An 18,360-nucleotide genomic window follows, 5' to 3' on the forward strand; every position below is an offset into this window, starting at 1 on the left:
CATCTGGATCTGGTCACCCTAGCTGGGGAGCGCCTCTCCCCTGGGCTGCCAGCTGCCAGCGATCCATCTCATCCGGGGGGAGCTGCACTGGGCAGGATTAGCTGCTGTGGCTCCATGGGTGACCTGTCCCTGAGATCAGATGCTGGGCTAACTTCACCATGGTCCGTAAGGCTGGTGGTGGTGCCCATTGGCGTGTGATTGGACCTGAGGGTTTGCTGCTGCTGTTGCCACTCTGCACCCCAAGAGGTGGATTTTGGGGTCTACTGCAGCTGTTGGACCAGCAGGCTGGGGGGTGAGCCAAGCATGAAAGCAGTACTGTGTTGCCATTTAGATTGTCATTTAACAACTTTGTTTGCCAAAAATTCTTGCTAACAATCCTGAATCCAATTTCAATATTTTTTTTTAAAAATTAATATCTTAGCCAAAACCAGAAAATTAAGTTGTTGACAATTATTAGTGACAGGTTTGGTTTGAGGCAGGGAGTGGGTCAGTTTTCATCAGAGAAACAAAAAATGTTGACTGACTTTCCTATAGCCTGTTACTCCTGATAAGAGCCCTCCAACAACTGTAATATGCTCATCTCCTTACTAGTGTATAAAGCAGGGGTCAGCAACCTACGGCACACGTGCCAAAGGTGGCAGGTGAGCTGATTTTTGATGGCACGCAGCGGCAGGCTGAGCGGCTCAGCCCATCACTGCTCTGGGGTTCCGGCTGCTGCCCTATTGCCAGCTTGGATACCAGCCGCCGGCCCCACTCAACACCTGCTGCTGGCCTGGGGACCCCCAAGGAACCCCAGACTGGCAGAGGGCTGAGCAGGCCAGCTGAACCACTCAACCTGCTGTCAGCCTGGGGTTCCATTCATTCAGCCGGCAGCGGGCTGGGGGGTTGAGTGGCTCAGTCTGCTGCCAGTCTGGGGTGCCGGCAGCACTCAGCCTACTGCTACTCTGGGGTTCTGGCTGCTGGCCCCTTACCAGTCAGGAGCCCAGCCGCCGGCCCCACTCTGCCTTCTGCCAGCCTGGGTGAGCAGAATCCCAGGCTGGTAGCAGGCTGAGGGGGGTTGGCGGCCGGGATCCTGGGTGGCAGGAGTTGGTAGTCAGAACCCCAGACCAGCAGCGGGCTGAGCAGGGCCTGGGATCCTTGTCTAGGGTTCCAGTCACCAGTCCCGCTCAGCCCGCTGCCGGTCTGGGGTTTCATTTACTCAGCTGGCAGTGGCCTGAGCAGGACCTCAGATAATAACAATAGTTTATTTATATAATATAGACATAGAGAGAGACCTTCTACAAACATTAAAATGTGTTACTGGCACGAGAAACCTTAAATTACAGTGAACTTGGCACACCACTTCTGAAAGGTTGCCGACCCCTGGTATAGACTGACCATATGTTGTACTAAGATTCTCCTGCTTTTTTTTTTTTTTTCCTGTGAGTCAGTATAGCTTTTGCCAGCCCAGAAGTTGGGCAGCCAATGTTTTACATTTTCACAATGTTTTCTCCAACTTTCATAAAGTAAATACATAGTTAATATGAGTTTAAAAGGCCAGGGACACTTCCTTGTGAAGAATCTGTACAGCAGATCATGCTAGAGCTGTGAAAATGTCAGTTTTTGATGGAACTTTAGAGACAGTGATTTATCATGTATTTTATCATGTGAATGTGCTGCTAGTGCCAATGTCTTTCCAAACAAAAATAAGGCACAATAGGACTTCTGTAACATTTCTGTGTTACCTTAATCTAGATGAGATGATTCTGTGCTGACTTCATTTTGGTCACTTTGTGCTTTACCTAGCAGTAAAACTAGGGTTATATTTTCCCACTGTTTGGAAACCCAGCTTATTAAACTGATTTTGCAGCCAAAAAAGCCAGAAAGATTGCTTTTAATTAAAAACAAATCTTTGTTTCAATACCTCTTCATATAAATTTCCAATAACATTTTGACAAATTAAAAAAAATATATTATTTGCATCATTCTGTCAAATCAGAACTTTTTCTATAGGGCTACTTCTTTAGTGCTAGTGCATCAGCATTACAGTGTGCTTAATTAAGTTAAACTGGTTTTAATAACGTGAATGTGGCAAGTTTTCCAATACTGTATGCTTATATTTGTGTTGCTAAGAGCAGATTAGGCACAGGGGCACCAGTTTAATAATCTCGCCTAGGGCACCATAAATCCTAAGGACGGCCCTGCTGGGGGGGCCAGGCTGCTGGGGGGTCTGGTGCCCTGGGAGCTGCCATGGGGCTGGGGGGCCAGGCTGCTGGGGGGTCTGGAGCCCTGGGAGCTGCCGTAGGGCTGGGGGGCCAGGCTGCCAGGGGATCTGGAGCCTGGGAGCTGCCGTGGGGCTGGGGGGGCCAGGCTGCTGGGGGGTCTGGTGCCCTGGGAGCTGCCGTGGGGCTGGGGGGCCGGGCAGGGAGTGCCCGGTGTGCTGGGCAGGAAGGGAAGCCCATGGCATGCGGAGCCTGGCCACTCAGTGTTGGTGCAGCTCCAGAGAGCCCCTCCAGTAACAAACCAGAGCAGAGCCCCACGCCCACAGCCCAGCCCGCGCAGGGCCCTCGAGAGCGGCGGGCAGGTCCCGTCCCCCTCGGCCAGGGGCGCACGGCAGGGTAGGGCTGGGGAGCCGCCCTGGGGCCGCGTCTCCGGCCCTCACAGGTCGGGGGACCGTTGCCTGGCAGGACTTTGTGGACTGGAAGCTGCTGATCACGGCGGAGAAGGTGGCGTGTGGGAGCAGAGGGGCCGTGAGCTGCCTCCGGGCCCTGACGGTGACGGCGCACAGGACCTCCGCCCGGCTCCGCACCACAGGTCAGCCGGGCTTCGCCGGCGGGGGGAGCGGCTGGCAGTGGTTGGCCCAGGAATTGAAATGGGGTGGGGGTGTCAGGGCTGATGAGATATAAAAGAGAGATGAGTAAAGTAAATGTTCTGTTAGGATAATGCAAATTTAACATGAGGATAATGCAAGTTACACCAAAGCACATAACAGGTCTAGATTTCTAAAAACATAAAATTAAAAAAATATATATTTAATTTAAATTGACTTTTGAAAAGTGAACCATTGCGGGATAAGAGGGAAGCTTCTCTCATGGGTCAGTAACTGGTTAAAAGATGGGAAACAAAGGGTAGGAATTCATGGTCAGTGTTCAGACTGGAGAGAGGTAAATAGTGGAGTCCCTGTGGCGTCAGTACTGGGCCCAGGGCTGTTCAAAATATTCATAAACAATCTGGAAAAAGGGGTAAACAGTGAGGTGGCAAAATTTGCAGATGTTACAAAACTACTCAAGGTAGTTAAGTCCCAGGCAGACTGTGAAGAGCTACCAAAGGATCTCTCAGAACTGGGTGACTGGGCAACAAAATGGCAGATGAAATTTAATGTTGATAAATGCAAAGTGATGTACATTGGAGAACAATCTCAACTCTACATAATGATGGGGTCTGAATTAGCTGTTCCCACTCCAGAAAGAGATCTGGGAGTCACTGTGGATAGTTCTCTGAAATCATCTACTCAATGTGCAGCGGAAGTCAAAAAAGCAAACAGAATGTTGGGCATCATTAAGAAAGGGATAGATAATAAGACAGAAAATATCATATTGCCTCTATATAAATCCATGGTGCACCCACATCTTGAATAGTGTGTGTAGATCTGGTCACCCCATCCCAAAAAAGATGTATTGGAATTGGAAAAGGTTCAGAGATGGGCAACTAAAATGATTAGGGGTATGAAACAGGAGGAGAAATTAAAATGACTGGGAATTTTCAGCTTAGAAAAGAGATGACTAAGGGGGGGATATGATACAGGTCTATAAAATCTTGAGTGGTGCGAAGAAAGTGAATAAGGAAATGTTATTTACTCCTTCACATAACACAAGAACTAGCAGTCACCCAATGAAATTAATAGGCAGCAGGTTTTAAAAAAACCCAAAGGAAGTTCTTCTTCACACAACATAAAGTCAACCCGTGGAACTCTTTGCCAGGGGATGCTGTGAAGACCAAAACTATAACAGGATTAAAAAAAGAACTAGTTAAATTCCTGGAGAACAGGTCCATGTGTGGCTGTTAGCCAGGATGGGGAGGGATGCAACAGCATGCTCTGAGTGTCCCGAGCCTGTTTGCCAGAAGTTGGGAATGGGCGACAGGGGATGGGTGTCACGGAGTGTGGGGGAGTCAGGCCCTGCACCCCCAGGCGCCCTGCCGATTCACCAGGACTCTCAGCCAGCCAGTAAAGCAGAAGGTTTATTTAGACGACAGGAACACAGTCCAACACAGGTCTTGCAGGCACAGATAACCGGATCCCCCCGGTTAGATCCATTTTGGGGGCCTTACAGGCCCCCTCTGGGATCAGAGATCTTTCTCCCTGCTCCCTTGTTTCCCCAGCCAACAACAGTCTGCCCAGCCCTCTCCGGCCCCTCCTCTCTCCTCCGTTTCCCGGGCTAGGAGGTCACCTGACCCCTTTGTCTCCTACACCTTTAGCCAGCACCTCTGCAGGGAGGGGCCCGGCCATCAGTTGCTAGGCGACAGGGTGTCAGGCATTTGTGCTGCTAGATACTTAGGATCTGTCCCCAGCCCCCAGTGCGAACAGTCCCACTTCGTCACAATGGGTCACTTGATGATTCCCTGCTCTGTTCACTCCCTCTGGGGCACCTGGCACTGGCCACTGTCGGGAGACAGGATACTGGGCTAGATGGACCATGGGTCTGACCCAGTATGACCATTCTTATGTAAAAATTAATTATAATAAAAAAGGTTAGTACAGAAACTCCCCAACATAATGACCTCCCAAGATAGCAACAATGTGAGATAACAACCTTGGCAAATACTGCATTTTAAAAATCTTGGCTTACTAGGAAACATATTTATGTAAGTTTCCATTCCCAGTCACAAATCTAGCATTCTGGAGCAAAGTGACTAAAATATAGTCCAGCAAACAAATGTTTCTTTAACGTGCCCCTCGCTTTTCCCTCCACCGCACTCCACTCACCGGTGGTGTCCTTGGTCAGTGGAGACTCAGAGTTCAGAGGTGCTTTCACGTGAGTACACCTTCCAGGTGGGGGACAAAAAGGCACAGTTCACTCTGGCCATGGCTGTTCGTTGTGCCACCGTTCACTCCACCGCTCTGTTGCCAATGGCCCTGCACAGTCACCTTCTGCTGTCACCTACCACTGTGACCTCTGCGAGTTGGTCTCTTGAGGTTCCACCAGCTCTCAGTGATTTCAGCTGAGCCCTCAGTGCGGGAACCTCGCTGCTAGTGCAGTCTGGGCCGTCTCTTCCACAGGAACACTGTACCCTCAACAGGACTAAGCACTTAGACCTGATTGTCAGTGATTTCAGCTGCAGTGGTCACTTAACAGAACAAAAGACTCTCTATGGAGCCTAATCAGCTCTGTCTTTAAACAGTGGAGAGGGACAGGTCCCCACCCTCTCTCTTGATGCCTTCAAATCATCACAGGCTAAGTACAGTTCTACTGCCCTTTACTCATACAATAAGAACAACATTTCATCCCCCCTTACCCCCACATTCAAGTGGTTTGTAACCCAACCCCAGCCAAAATCTATCACTTGGGCAACACAGCTCTGTGTGCTGGATCCCTAGGTAGATTAGGTGTGAATGTAAATATAATCTGGCCCTGAAGCCTTAGCCCCCAGCTCATCACTAGCTGTCAGGGAGAGCTCAGTTAGACTTTGCTTACAAATCATCATTTGAAATGATTAGGTTGGCCAACATCACCGCAATGAATGCACTGACACTGGCATGAAAACCACGGCTGGATAAGGAAGCTAGTCTATGTTCAGACTTTTCAAATCGATGATACTTTCAGATACACGGATTTTATCAGACACTGTATCTGCATTTAAAGTCTGTATTAATGTTTCAATTTCAATTCAGATCTCCAAGCAGTCACTAAGTTGGCATGTAACTAGTTCACAAAACTGGGGGAGGAGGGGGGTTGGGAAAATTCAGGAGGGGTGTAGGGAAATCACTAGGCTGGCAGCCGCTTGCAGAGATGGGCAGCCTGGAGGGATCATGGGATTGCAGGAAATGGGGCACCGGCCCCAGGGTGGGGGGCTGGCTGGCTTGGGGCTGGCTCTGATCTGCCCAGGGCGGGGGACCAGCTGGCAGGTGGTGGGTCAGGGAGTGGGGTCGGGGGCCTCTCTCTCTGTCCAGTTCTCCCTTTCCCATCTCCTCTCTGGCCCTTCCCTGCTGCAGGGGACGTGGCCGTGAACGGGCAGGAGGTGGCCCTGCCCTTTGCCAGCGCTGACCTGAGCATCCGACGGGCCTCGTCCTCCTTCCTGCTGCTCCAGGCCTTCGGGGCCCACGTGCTGTGGGGACTGGAGCTCCCCGCCGCCTACATCACCCTGCAGCCCGGCTTCGCCGGCAAGGTGAGCCCAGCGCGCTCCTGGTGCCCCCCGGGAGAGCCCTTGCTGTGGGCTTTGCCCGCCCGGCTCGAGGGGAGAGGAGCCCAGCTGCGGGCGTTGGCCGAATGGCCGGCTCTGAGTACCGGGAGTGGGGCCCGGAGCCGCCCAGGCCCGTGTGGCCGGTGCCCGGTCTCTAGTGACCGGCATCGCAGACCCCGGTGTGAGAGAGGTGGTGGGGCTTAGCCCTGTGCCTGGCACAGCAAGAGTCCAAGTCCCCACAGCCCCCCGCAGGCCTGGCACCAGTCGGTGGGGAGGGGGTGAGCTCCCTGGCTGCCCCCAGCCCCTTGGGGCTCAGGGCTGGCACCCTCACCCCGCTCCCCTGGCAGGTGCGAGGCCTGTGTGGCACCTACAACTGGAACCAGCAGGACGAGTTCACCACCCCCGCCGGGGACGTGGAGTCCAGCATCGCCGCCTTCGCCAACAAGTTCCAGGCATCGAGCGAGTGCCCCGCGCTCGGCTCCTTCGCCTTCGACCCCTGCGGCACCTACGCCCAGCACAGGGAGTTCGCCGAGGCCGCCTGCGCCGTCCTGCACGGCTCGGCCTTCCAGGTACCCGCCCCGGGGAGCCCCTGAGACCGCGGCGCCGGGCGCTGTATCTGGGTGTGTGTGTGCTGGGGACAGGGGCGGATCCAGGAGCGTTCGCCGTGTGCCTCTGGCAGGAGTGTGGGCCTGTCTGCCCTGAGGGACCCTGGTCACCCCATGTCTGTGTCATGCATGTCAGACGGTCACAGGACTGGCCCTCTCCACGTGTGGCTGTTCGCACATGCGCTGTCCATGTGCCCATGCACCTGTGGGGCTGGTTTCTCAAGTGCCCCCTTGTGCTCTGCTCCCAGCAGAGGCCCCCACAATGGAAGGGCCTGGAGCCCGGGCGGCTGCTCCGAGCCCCTGGGTGACGAGCCCCTGCCCTGTCCCACAGCCCTGCCACGACCTGGTGGAGCGGGAGCCCTACTACCAGCTCTGCCTCTACGACGTGTGCGGCTGCTCGGCCGGCGGGGACTGTCTGTGCAGCGCCCTGGCCGCCTACGCCAGGCAGTGTGCCCAGGAGGGGGCGCCGGTGCCCTGGAGGAACCAGACCTTCTGCGGTGGGTGACGGCCTAGGCTGGGCCCCACTGGTGGGGCAGCCTAGCCGGGGCAACAAGGATGGAGGATGGGGCTGGGTTATGGGGAGTGGGCAGGGGGCTGGCACTGGAGAACAGACAGAGCTGGGGGATGGGTGCTGGAGAAGGGGCGGGGAGGGGATGGGCAGGGGTGGGCGCTGGAAATGGGACGGGGGAGGGGATGGGCAGGGAATGGGCACTGGAGAATGGATGGGGGGATGGGTGCTGGAGAAGGAGCGGGGGAGGGGATGAGCGGGGGATGGGCACTGGAGAAGGGGCGGGGAGGGGATGAGCGGGGGATGGGCACTGGAGAAGGGGTGGGGGAGGGGATGAGCGGGGGATGGGCACTGGAGAAGGGGCGGGGGAGGGGATGAGCGGGGGATGGGCACTGGAGAAGGGGTGGGGGAGGGGATGGCTGGGGGATGGGCACTGGAGAAGGGGCGGGGGAGGGGATGAGCGGGGGATGGGCACTGGAGAAGGGGCGGGGGAGGGGATGAGCAGGGGATGGGCACTGGAGAAGGGGCGGGGGAGGGGATGAGCGGGGGATGGGCACTGGAGAAGGGGCAGGGGAGGGGAGATCCGGGGATGGGCCCAGGAGAAGGGGTGGGGGAAGTCATGAGCGGGGGATGGGCACTGGAGAAGAGGTGGGGGAGGGGATGGCTGGGGGACGGGAACCGGAGAAGGGGCGGGGGAGGGGATGAGCGGGGGATGGGCACTGGAGAAGGGGCAGGGGAGGGGATGAGCGGGGGACGGGCACTGGAGAAGGAGCGGGGGAGGGGATGAGCGGGGGATGGGCACAGGAGAAGGAGCGGGGGATGGGCACTGGAGAAGGGGCGGGGGAGGGGATGAGCGGGGGATGGGCACTGGAGAAGGGGCGGGGGAGGGGATGGCGGGGGGATGGGCACTGGAGAAGAGGTGGGGGAGTGGATGGCTGGGGGTTGGGCACTGGAGAAGGGGCGGGGGAGGGGATGAGCGGGGGATGGGCACTGGAGAAGGGGAGGGGGAGGGGATGAGCGGGGGATGGGCACTGGAGAAGTGGGGGGGGAGGGGATGAGAGGGGGATGGGCACTGGAGAAGGGGTGGGGGAAGGGATGAGCGGGGGATGGGCACTGGAGAAGAGGTGGGGGAGGGGATGGCTGGGGGATGGGCACTGGAGAAGGGGCGGGGGAGGGGATGAGCGGGGGATGGGCACTGGAGAGGGGGCAGGGGAGGGGATGAGCGGGGGATGGGCACTGGAGAAGGAGCGGGGGAGGGGATGAGCGGGGGATGGGCACAGGAGAAGGAGCGGGGGATGGGTACTGGAGAAGGAGCGGGGGAAGGGATGAGCGGGGGATGGGCACTGGAGAAGGAGCGGGGGAGGGGATGAGCAGGGGATGGGCACTGGAGAAGGGGCGGGGGAGGGGATGGCCAGGGGATGGGCGCTGGAGGATTGGGGTTGGGGAACGGGGCAGGTCTCTCTGTGAGGAAGCCGGAGGTGCCTGCACTGAGGCCCCCTGCCCCCCTCTCCCTCTCCCCACAGCGGTGCCATGCAGCGGGGGGCAGGTCTACCAGGAGTGCAGCGCCCCCTGCAGGAAGAGCTGTGCCGACCTGCGCCTGGGGGAGGGCAGCTCCTGCCAGGCCCTGGCCGTGTGCGTGGCCGGCTGTAACTGCCCCGAGGGGCTGGTGCTGGACGACAGCGGGCAGTGCGTCCCGCCGGGCACGTGCCCCTGCGAGCACGGGGGTGAGACCTACCCGCCCGGCAGTAAGATCCACAGGAGCTGCAATGCCTGGTGCGTAGCCCTGCCCCCTCCCTGCTGCGCTGGGCACAGAGAGGGTCGCACCGCGGAGCCACCTGCCCCAGCACCTCCCGCCGAGCTGGTGGGGCAGGCTGTGGGCCCAGCTCCCCAGCATGGCCCGTGGCTCTGCGCCACCGAGTTAGTGCCAGGGGAGAGAGAGCTCTGCGGCTGCCAGCATCCCAGTCCCGCCAGCACCCAGCCAGAGCGGGACATGGAGACTGGCTGGCTCAGGGGGGTGGGGAATGGGGCACGGGGCCTGTCCCCGCTAGGGGGCGCTGGTTCCCATCCCGTCCCAGGGCAGGGACTCGCACAGGGGGGCAGGGAATGGGGCACGGGGCCTTTCCCCAATAGGGGGCGCTGGTTCCCACCCGGCCCCAGGGCAGGGACTGGCTGGCTCAGGGGGGCAGGGAATGGGGCACGGGGCCTGTCCCCGCTAGGGGGCGCTGGTTCCCACCCGGCCCCAGGGCAGGGACTGGCTGGCTCAGGGGGGCGGGGAATGGGGCACGGGGCCTGTCCCCGCTAGGGGGCGCTGGTTCCCACCCGGCCCCAGGGCAGGGACTGGCTGGCTCAGGGGGGCAGGGACTGGCTGGCTCAGGGGGGCAGGGAATGGGGCACGGGGCCTGTCCCCGCTAGGGGGCGCTGGCTCCCACCCGGCCCCAGGGCAGGGACTGACTGGCTCAGGGGGGCAGGGACTGGCTGGCTCAGGGGGGCAGGGAATGGGGCACGGGGCCTGTCCCCGCTAGGGGGCGCTGGCTCCCACCCGGCCCCAGGGCAGGGACTGGCTGGCTCAGGGGGGCGGGGAATGGGGCACGGGGCCTGTCCCCGCTAGGGGGCGCTGGCTCCCACCCGGCCCCAGGGCAGGGACTGCCTGGCTCAGGGGGGCGGGGAATGGGGCACGGGGCCAGGTCAGAGTGTAACTTGCTGCTGGTGGTCCCTGTGTGAAAACCCTCCAGCACAGCAGGCTCGAACTGCCCCAGCAGAGAGAGCACAGGCAGGCTGGGCCAAGGGCCTGCCCTCCCCTCTGCCCCTAGATGGGTCCCCTGTGGGCAGGGCTGCCGCTGGTGCTCAGGGGTGGGGGGAGAGGAACCCAAACTGCCTGCAGCGGCTATTGCAAGGAGCCTCTGGGGCCCGATCCTTCCCCCTCAGGATAGGAGTAACTCCTGCTGACGTCCCCGGGAGCTGCTGGTATCCTGCCGTGGGAGAATCTGGCCCCTGCGGGCTATTCGTAGCGTGTGCACATGCGGAACTCACTGCCACAGGATACTGCAAAGGGCAAGGACTTAGCGGCATTGCGAGCTGGGTTAGAGGTTGCTGAGAGAGAGGCCTGCAGGGATGCCCTGGGCCAGTGCTCCCCAGCTGGGGGGAGGAAGGAATGGCCCCCATGGACCGTGTGCGGAGAGGAGGGCAGGAGAGCTGTGATTGGGAGCGGGGAGGGCCCTGGTCTCTCCCCTCAGACTGGGTGAGGTGGTGGTAGGAGATGTCTGATGAAATCACCCTATGGCCTGTTTCTGATGGCACCACAGGATAGGTTGATTTCATTGAATGTCTCTGCCACATGACGCCGGCTCTCGCCCTGCGCGTGGCCTCAGCCACGGACCGTCCCCCACGCTCCGGAGAGCCAGGAGGCTCTGGGAGGGTCCTGGCCTGGGGGTGCACATTCAGCAGGGAACCCCAACCCCCGGCAGGGGAGTCCAGGGAGCCTGGCAACCGCCTGGCTGGGCCCTTCTGCCAGCACATGCCTGGGATCTCACCAGGTCACTACTTGGGTGGGAGATCTCCTGGGGGCTGCAGGGAGGGGCGCTCTCCCCTCAGTCAGTGCTGACCCCAGTGTGGTGCTGGGCTGCGAGGAGCGGGGCGGGGGCTCAGCAGGGGCTGTGAGGAGCGGGGTGGGGGCTTGGCAGGGGGCTGCGGGGAGTGGGGCAGGGGCTCGGTGGGGGGAGCGGGCTGGGGGCAGCAGGGGGCACTGGGCTGCAGGGAGCAGGGCAGGGACTCAGCTTGGGGCACTGGGCTGTGGGGAGCAGGGTGGGAGGCAGCAGAAGGTGCTGGGGAGCGGGGCGGGCTCAGCAGGGGGCGCTGGGCTGCAGGGAGTGGGGTGGGGGCTCAGCGGGAGGCGCTGTCCCCTCAGTCAATGCTGCCCCGTGCTGTGCTAGGGGCGCTGGGCTGTGGGGTGGGGGCTCAGCGGGGGGCTCTGGGCTGCGGGGTGGGGGCTCAGCAGGGGGCGCTGGGCTGTGGGGTGGGGGCTCAGCGGGAGGCGCTGTCCCCTCAGTCAGTGCTGCCCCATGCTGTGCTAGGGGCGCTGGGCTGCGGGGTGGGGGCTCAGCGGGGGGCTCTGGGCTGTGGGGTGGGGGCTCAGCGGGGGGCTCTGGGCTGTGGGGTGGGGGCTCAGCGGGAGGCGCTGTCCTCAGTCGGTGCTGCCCTGTGCTGTGCTAGGGGCGCTGGGCTGCGGGGTGGGGGCTCAGCGGGGGGTGCTGGCTGTGGGGAGCCGGGGGGGCTCAGCGGGGGGTGCTGGGCTGTGGGGTGGGGGCTCAGCGGGGGGCTCTGGGCTGCGGGGTGGGGGCTCAGCAGGGGGCTCTGGGCTGTGGGGTGGGGGCTCAGCAGGGGGCTCTGGGCTGCAGGGTGGGGGCTCAGTGGGAGGCGCTGTCCCCTCAGTCAGTGCTGCCCCGTGCTGTGCTGGGGCCCTGGGCTGCGGGGTGGGGGCTCAGCGGGGGGCTCTGGGCTGTGGGGTGGGGGCTCAGCGGTCGGATCTGGGCTGAGGGGTGGGGGCTCAGCGGGAGGGGCTGGCCTCTGCGCTGGGGGCTCAGCGGGGGGCGCGGGGCTGCAGGGTGGGGGCTCAGCGGGGGGCGCTGGGCTGCGGGGTGGGGGCTCAGCGGGAGGCGCTGGGCTGTGGGGAGCCGGGGCGGGGTCAGCGGGGGGTCCAGGGCTGTGGGGTGGGGGCTCAGCGGGGGGCACTGGGCTGCGGGGTGGGGGCTCAGCGGGAGGGGCTGGGCTGTGGGGTGGGGGCTCAGCGGGAGGCTCTGGGCTGTGGGGTGGGGGCTCAGCGGGGGGCACTGGGCTGCGGGGTGGGGGCTCAGCGGGAGGGGCTGGGCTGTGGGGTGGGGGCTCAGTGGGAGGCGCTGTCCCCTCAGTCGGTGCTGCCCCGTGCTGTGCTAGGGGCGCTGGGCTGCCATTAGGGACTCCCAGCCCCTTTTGGGCCGGGGAGAGGACCGGCTGGCTCCCAGGAGCGCTGGGCAGGGGGGCCCGGTGGCCTGGCCTGGCTCGCGGGAGGCAGGGTGACCCCCCGGTCCCGTGGCAGGGGCTGGGCTGCCCTGACTCCAGGGGCTCCGGTGACACTGTGTAGAGCCTGCGAAGGGCGGGGGGACCCCAGCGGCTGAGAGGTGCCCAAGGGCTGCATTGCCGGGACTTGTGGGCTGCCCCACTCCTGAACCAGTGCCTGGGGCTGTGCCCCGTTCCAGAGCGGCGCTGAGTCTTGTGGGACCGGGGCCGCCGCGCTCTGGTGGGAACCTGGGGGTGCACGGGGCCGTGCGAGGGCACGAGCAGAGAGCTGGTTTTCACGTAGGAGCCGCCGGAGCACATCAGCCCGGTGTCCTGTGCCGAGCGGGGCCAGTCCCAGCTGGGTCCGGGGAAGCTGCAGGGACCCCGCAGTGGGCCGGGATGGGCCGGGGGTGAGGAAAGCTTCCCCCTAAAGCCTCCGTCCGAGGAGGAGGGTTTGATCCCTTCCCTTGGGTCTCCGGGCGGGCTGGTCGCTGTGGCGTTCCCCTGACCCGGGGCCCTGCCTTGCAGCGTCTGCGTGGACGGGCTCTGGAACTGCACCGACGACAGCTGCCCCGAAGCCGCCTTCTGCCCCGGGGAGCTGGTCTACGCCCACGGGTCCTGCCTGCGCACCTGCGCCACTGCCGAGGGCAACCTGAGCTGCCCGGGCCTCTCCGACGGCTGCGTCTGCCCGCCAGGCACCGTCTTTCTCGTGAGTCTCCGTTCCCTCCCCGGGCTCTGCCCCGGCCTGGGAGCCGTGCGCCGGGCACGGGGGCAGTCACGGACTCCAGGCTCGGGGCTGCACCCCCAGCTTTGGGACGGTCTCTGGGAGGCCCCTTCACTGGGCCAGCCCCCTGGGGGTCCCGCTCTGCCTCCAGGGGGAGCCACGCGGCCTCACTGCCCCCTAGAACGGCCCTCTGGGCCTGCAGCCCCCCCAGCCCCGTGAGCTCCGGGCAGCGAGTCCCCCGAGACAGCCCCTGAGGGAGACTCGGCCGCTCGCAGGGATCAGGGCCCCTCCCCCAGCCCCGGCAGGGACGCTCCCAGCGTGGGCACAGCCGGGTTCACTCGTTAGCTGGCGCCCGGCCTAGGGGCCCGTCGGGCAGCCCGGGGCAGTGAAGGGTGAAGCAGGGTCCGTCCTGGCCAGCCCCGAGCCCAGCCCGGCTGTGGGGAACCCTCGGGTCCGGCTCCGTCTGTCTGTCTGTGCAGCCTCCTTGGTCAGAGTGCGGGTGAGAGCCCCGACCGCTTCCCGCGACTGGATTTGCCCCTGTCTTCTCAGGAACTCCACAGAGATGGGGACCGGCCCAGCCAGCTAGGGACACCCACACCCTTGTCTCAGCCTGCCCTGAGAGCAACCCCTCCTCCCCTCCTGGGAACAGAGCAGCACCCAGGGGAAACTGAGGCACACATAGGTGTTCAGAAACATGACAAAGCAGAGCCGGGGGCATTCCCAGCCCCTCCAAGCAGAGTCTGAGCCCCTTGGGCAGGGGAGTCGCTGGGAAGGGGAGATCTTTCACCTCCAGACACCTGGGTTGACCCCCTGCTTGGGCTCGAGCCGCAGAGGAGGTGGGCTGGATCCCACTGCCAGGGGAGCCCCTTCCCCTCGCAGACCTGCCCAACACAGAGTGAGCTGGGCCACCCCCACCCTGCCCTGGTCTCCTGGGAGCTCTGGGGCCTCGGGGCCATTCTCACGCTCCCCTTCCTCCTCCCAGAACGAGCGCTGCGTCTCCCCGGACGAGTGTCCCTGCCCCCATAACGGCAGGCTGTTCCAGCCCAACGACACCATCGCCAAGGACTGCAACACCTGGTAAGGAGCCCAGGGACCCGCTGGCCCAGCCTCTCCTGGCTTGCGGCCCTGAGCGGGGATTGCCACGTGGAGCGGGCGGGAGGTGGTGTGGGGCTGGTGTGGAGGGCAGGGCTGGGGCCAGCGCAGTGCTAAGGAGCCAAGTGGGATATGCCGGAGCTGTGCCTTGGGCTGGGGGTGCTGGCAGGGCCCAGGGCTGGGGGTGCTGGTGAGGCCTGGGGCTGGGGGGGTGTCACGGAGTCCCCGGGCGCTGCTCTGGAACTGCTCCCCACCAAGCCAGGCAGGACTCTGGGGAGCCTCCTCTCCCTCGGAGCAGCCTGTCTGCAGGGCAAGCAGCTCCCACAGCTTCACCTCCTGGGTCTCTCCTTGGAGCATTCAGCATCCTCTGCCCCTCCGTGCGCTTCCCACAGCGAGTCGCCCAGGCGGGGTCCTGGGGGGGCCACAGGGTCCTGCCCCCCCACTGCGCAGTCAGACGTGACTCTCAGCCAGCCAGGGACACAGAGGTTTATTCGATGACAGGAACAGGGGCTAAAACAGAGCTTGTAGGTACCGCGAACCGGACCCCTCGGCCGGGTCCATTCTGGGGGCAGTGAGCCAGACCCTCACGTCTGCCCTTCACTCCTCATCCCCAGCCAGCTCCAAACTGAAATTCTCCAGCCCCTCCCCTCTGGCCTTTGTCTCTTTCCCGGGCCAGGAAGTCACCTGATTCCTTTGTTCTCCAACCTTCAGTTGACACCTTGCAGGGGAGGGCCCCAGGCCATTAATTGCCAGCAGACAGGGTGTCGCCATTCTCTGTGCAGGCACCATCACCCCTGCCCTCTCGGGCTCTGCGACAATCACACCCCCTGATCCCACCACCTAGACCAGGGGTTCTCAAACTTTTGTACTGGGGACCCCTTTCACATAGGAAGCCTCTGAGTGTGACTCCCCCACCATACATTAGAAACACTTGTTTATGTATTTAACACCATTATAAATACTGGATGCAAAGCGAGGTTTGGGTTGGAGGCTGACAGCTCATGACCCCCATATAATAACCTCATGATCCCCTGAGGGATCCCGACCCCCAGTTTGAGAACCCCTGACCTAGATACTTAAGAAATCATAGGGGAAACTGAGGCACCCACACAGTATTCAGAGAAAACATTAAGAACATTCCCACTTTGTCACAGGGTGCTGGCAGGACTGGCGGTGCTGGGGGTGCCTAGGGCTGGGGGGACTGGCGGTGCCCGTGGTGCTGGCAGTGCCCAGGTCTGCAGAGTGGCTGAGTCCCGACACCCCTTTCCCTTGCTGTGCAGCGTGTGCCGGAGCCGTCGCTGGCAGTGCAGCAGCCACCACTGCGCAGGGACCTGCGTGGCCACAGGAGACCCGCACTACATCACCTTCGACGGGCGGGCCTTCTCCTTCCTGGGGGACTGCGAGTATGTCCTGGCACGTGAGGGCAGCGGCCTCTTCACCGTCACCTCCGAGAACGTGCCCTGCGGCACCAGCGGCGTCACCTGCACCAAGTCGGTGGTGGTGGTGATCGGGAACACCGTGGTGCACCTGCTGAGAGGTGGGGGGCCGGTGCCCCGTGTGGGGGGATCGGGAAAACCGTCGTGCACCTGCTGAGAGGTGGGGGGCTGGCGCCCCCTGGGGGGGATCGGGAACACCGTGGTGCACCTGCTGAGAGGTGGGGGGCTGGCGCCCCCTGGGGGGGGGAACGGGAACACCGTGGTGCACCTGCTGAGAGGTGGGGGGCTGGCGCCCCGTGTGGGGGGATCGGGAACACCGTCGTGCACCTGCTGAGAGGTGGGGGGCCGGCGCCCCGTGGGGGGGGGGATCGGGAACACCGTGGTGCACCTGCTGAGAGGTGGGGGGCTGGCGTCCCCTGGGGGGGATCGGGAACACCGTGGTGCACCTGCTGAGAGGTGGGGGGCTGGCGCCCCCTGGGGGGGGAGCGGGAACACTGTCGTGCACCTGCTGAGAGGTGAGGGGCTGGCGTCCCCTGGGGGGGATCGGGAACACCGTGGTGCACCTGCTGAGAGGTGGGGGGCTGGCGCCCCGTGTGGGGGGATCGGGAACACCGTGGTGCACCTGCTGAGAGGTGGGGGGCTGGCGCCCCCTGGGGGGGATCGGGAACACTGTCGTGCACCTGCTGAGAGGTGGGGGGCTGGCGCCCCCTGGGGGGGATCGGGAACACTGTCGTGCACCTGCTGAGAGGTGAGGGGCTGGCGTCCCCTGGGGGGGATCGGGAACACCGTGGTGCACCTGCTGAGAGGTGGGGGGCTGGCGCCCCCTGGGGGGGGATCGGGAACACTGTCGTGCACCTGCTGAGAGGTGAGGGGCTGGCGCCCCCTGGGGGGGATCGGGAACACCGTGGTGCACCTGCTGAGAGGTGGGGGGCTGGCGCCCCGTGGGGGGGGGATCGGGAACACCGTGGTGCACCTGCTGAGAGGTGGGGGGCTGGCGTCCCCTGGGGGGGATCGGGAACACCGTGGTGCACCTGCTGAGAGGTGGGGGGCCGGCGCCCCCTGGGGGGGATCGGGAACACCGTGGTGCACCTGCTGAGAGGTGGGGGGCTGGCGCCCCCTGGGGGGGGATCGGGAACACCGTGGTGCACCTGCTGAGAGGTGGGGGGCTGGCGCCCCCTGGGGGGGGATCGGGAACACCGTGGTGCACCTGCTGAGAGGTGGGGGGCTGGCGCCCCCTGGGGGGGGGATCGGGAACACCGTGGTGCACCTGCTGAGAGGTGGGGGGCGGGCGCCCCGTGGGGGGGGGATTGGGAACACCGGGGTGCACCTGCTGAGAGGTGGGGGGCCGGCGCCCCGTGGGGGGGGATCGGGACCACCAACGTGCACCTGCTGAGAGGTGGGGGGCTGGCCCCCCGTGGGGGGGGATCGGGAACACCGTGGTGCACCTGCTGAGAGGTGGGGGGCCGGCGCCCCGTGGGGGGGGGATTGGGAACACCGTCGTGCACCTGCTGAGAGGTGGGGGGTGGCGCCCCCTGGGGGGGGGATTGGGAACACCGTCGTGCACCTGCTGAGAGGTGGGGGGAGGCCCCCCCGGGGGGGGGATAGGGCACACCCAGGTGCACCTGCTGAGAGGTGGGGGGTGGCGCCCCGTGGGGGGGGGATCGGGAACACCGTGGTGCACCTGCTGAGAGGTGGGGGGCTGGCGCCCCCTGGGGGGGGGATTGGGAACACCGTCGTGCACCTGCTGAGAGGTGGGGGGCTGGCGTCCCCTGGGGGGGGGGGATCGGGAACACCGTGGTGCACCTGCTGAGAGGTGGGGGGCCGGCGCCCCCTGGGGGGGGATCGGGAACACCGTCGTGCACCTGCTGAGAGGTGGGGGGCTGGCGCCCCCTGGGGGGGGGGATCGGGAACACCATCGTGCACCTGCTGAGAGGTGGGGGGCTGGCGCCCCCTGGGGGGGGGGATCGGGAACACCGTGGTGCACCTGCTGAGAGGTGGGGGGCTGGCGCCCCCTGGGGACAGCGGGGGCAGAGCCGTGAGCCGTTCCAGGAGAAGTGAGCACTAGGGGTTCCCGGCTGGCCCCAGGGCAGGCCAGGCCAGAGCAAGTCGGAGCTTGCGGGTTCCCAGGCCAGGCTCAGTTCATGTCTCTCATTGGGGCCCCTCTGCCCTGGCTCCCTGCCCAGCCGCTGCTGCTCCCCCACAAGCCCCACGCGGTCCTGCCCCCGCCGGCTGGCAGCCACAGCCTGCTCCACACGCGGCTCTGCAGGTGGTTCCTGCGCTGTCTCTGTGCGTCCGGCTAAGGCCTCTCAGCAGCCACGCGGGCGCCGCTTGCAGCCACTGGAGCCTGGCCCCTCCCAGCAGGAAGGGGGGGTGCGCGGTGGAGGCAGGGGAAGGGAGTTGTAGGTTCCCTGGTTAGCAGAGCCCTCACAGTCGAATTGTGCACTGCACCGTTGCATTTTATTGCAGTGCAATCTGGCAGTATTGCAGTGTGGTGCGTTACAGCGTATTGCATCTCAGTGCGGGGTGTGGTATTGTGGTGCAGTGCGGTGCATCGCAGTCCAATGTGGTGCATTCCACCATTGCATC

At 63.5% G+C, this 18,360-nt stretch overlaps 1 protein-coding gene across 1 annotated transcript in view; it reads left to right on the forward strand.

Moving 5' to 3' along the window:
• The window catches only part of LOC123363313 (SCO-spondin-like), a 153,155-nt gene that overhangs the window by 16,182 nt on the left and 118,613 nt on the right, over window positions 1-18,360 (forward strand). The window contains exons 13-20 of the mRNA XM_045004174.1: window positions 2,667-2,793; window positions 6,191-6,363; window positions 6,726-6,947; window positions 7,315-7,480; window positions 9,015-9,264; window positions 13,051-13,231; window positions 14,229-14,323; window positions 15,619-15,875. Of these exons, the coding sequence (XP_044860109.1) occupies window positions 2,667-2,793; window positions 6,191-6,363; window positions 6,726-6,947; window positions 7,315-7,480; window positions 9,015-9,264; window positions 13,051-13,231; window positions 14,229-14,323; window positions 15,619-15,875 (1,471 nt within the window). The remainder of the gene's footprint in view (window positions 1-2,666; window positions 2,794-6,190; window positions 6,364-6,725; window positions 6,948-7,314; window positions 7,481-9,014; window positions 9,265-13,050; window positions 13,232-14,228; window positions 14,324-15,618; window positions 15,876-18,360) is intronic.

The sequence above is a fragment of the Mauremys mutica genome, chromosome 2 (genome assembly GCF_020497125.1).
Source record: "Mauremys mutica isolate MM-2020 ecotype Southern chromosome 2, ASM2049712v1, whole genome shotgun sequence".
NCBI classification, from domain to species: Eukaryota; Metazoa; Chordata; order Testudines; family Geoemydidae; genus Mauremys; species Mauremys mutica.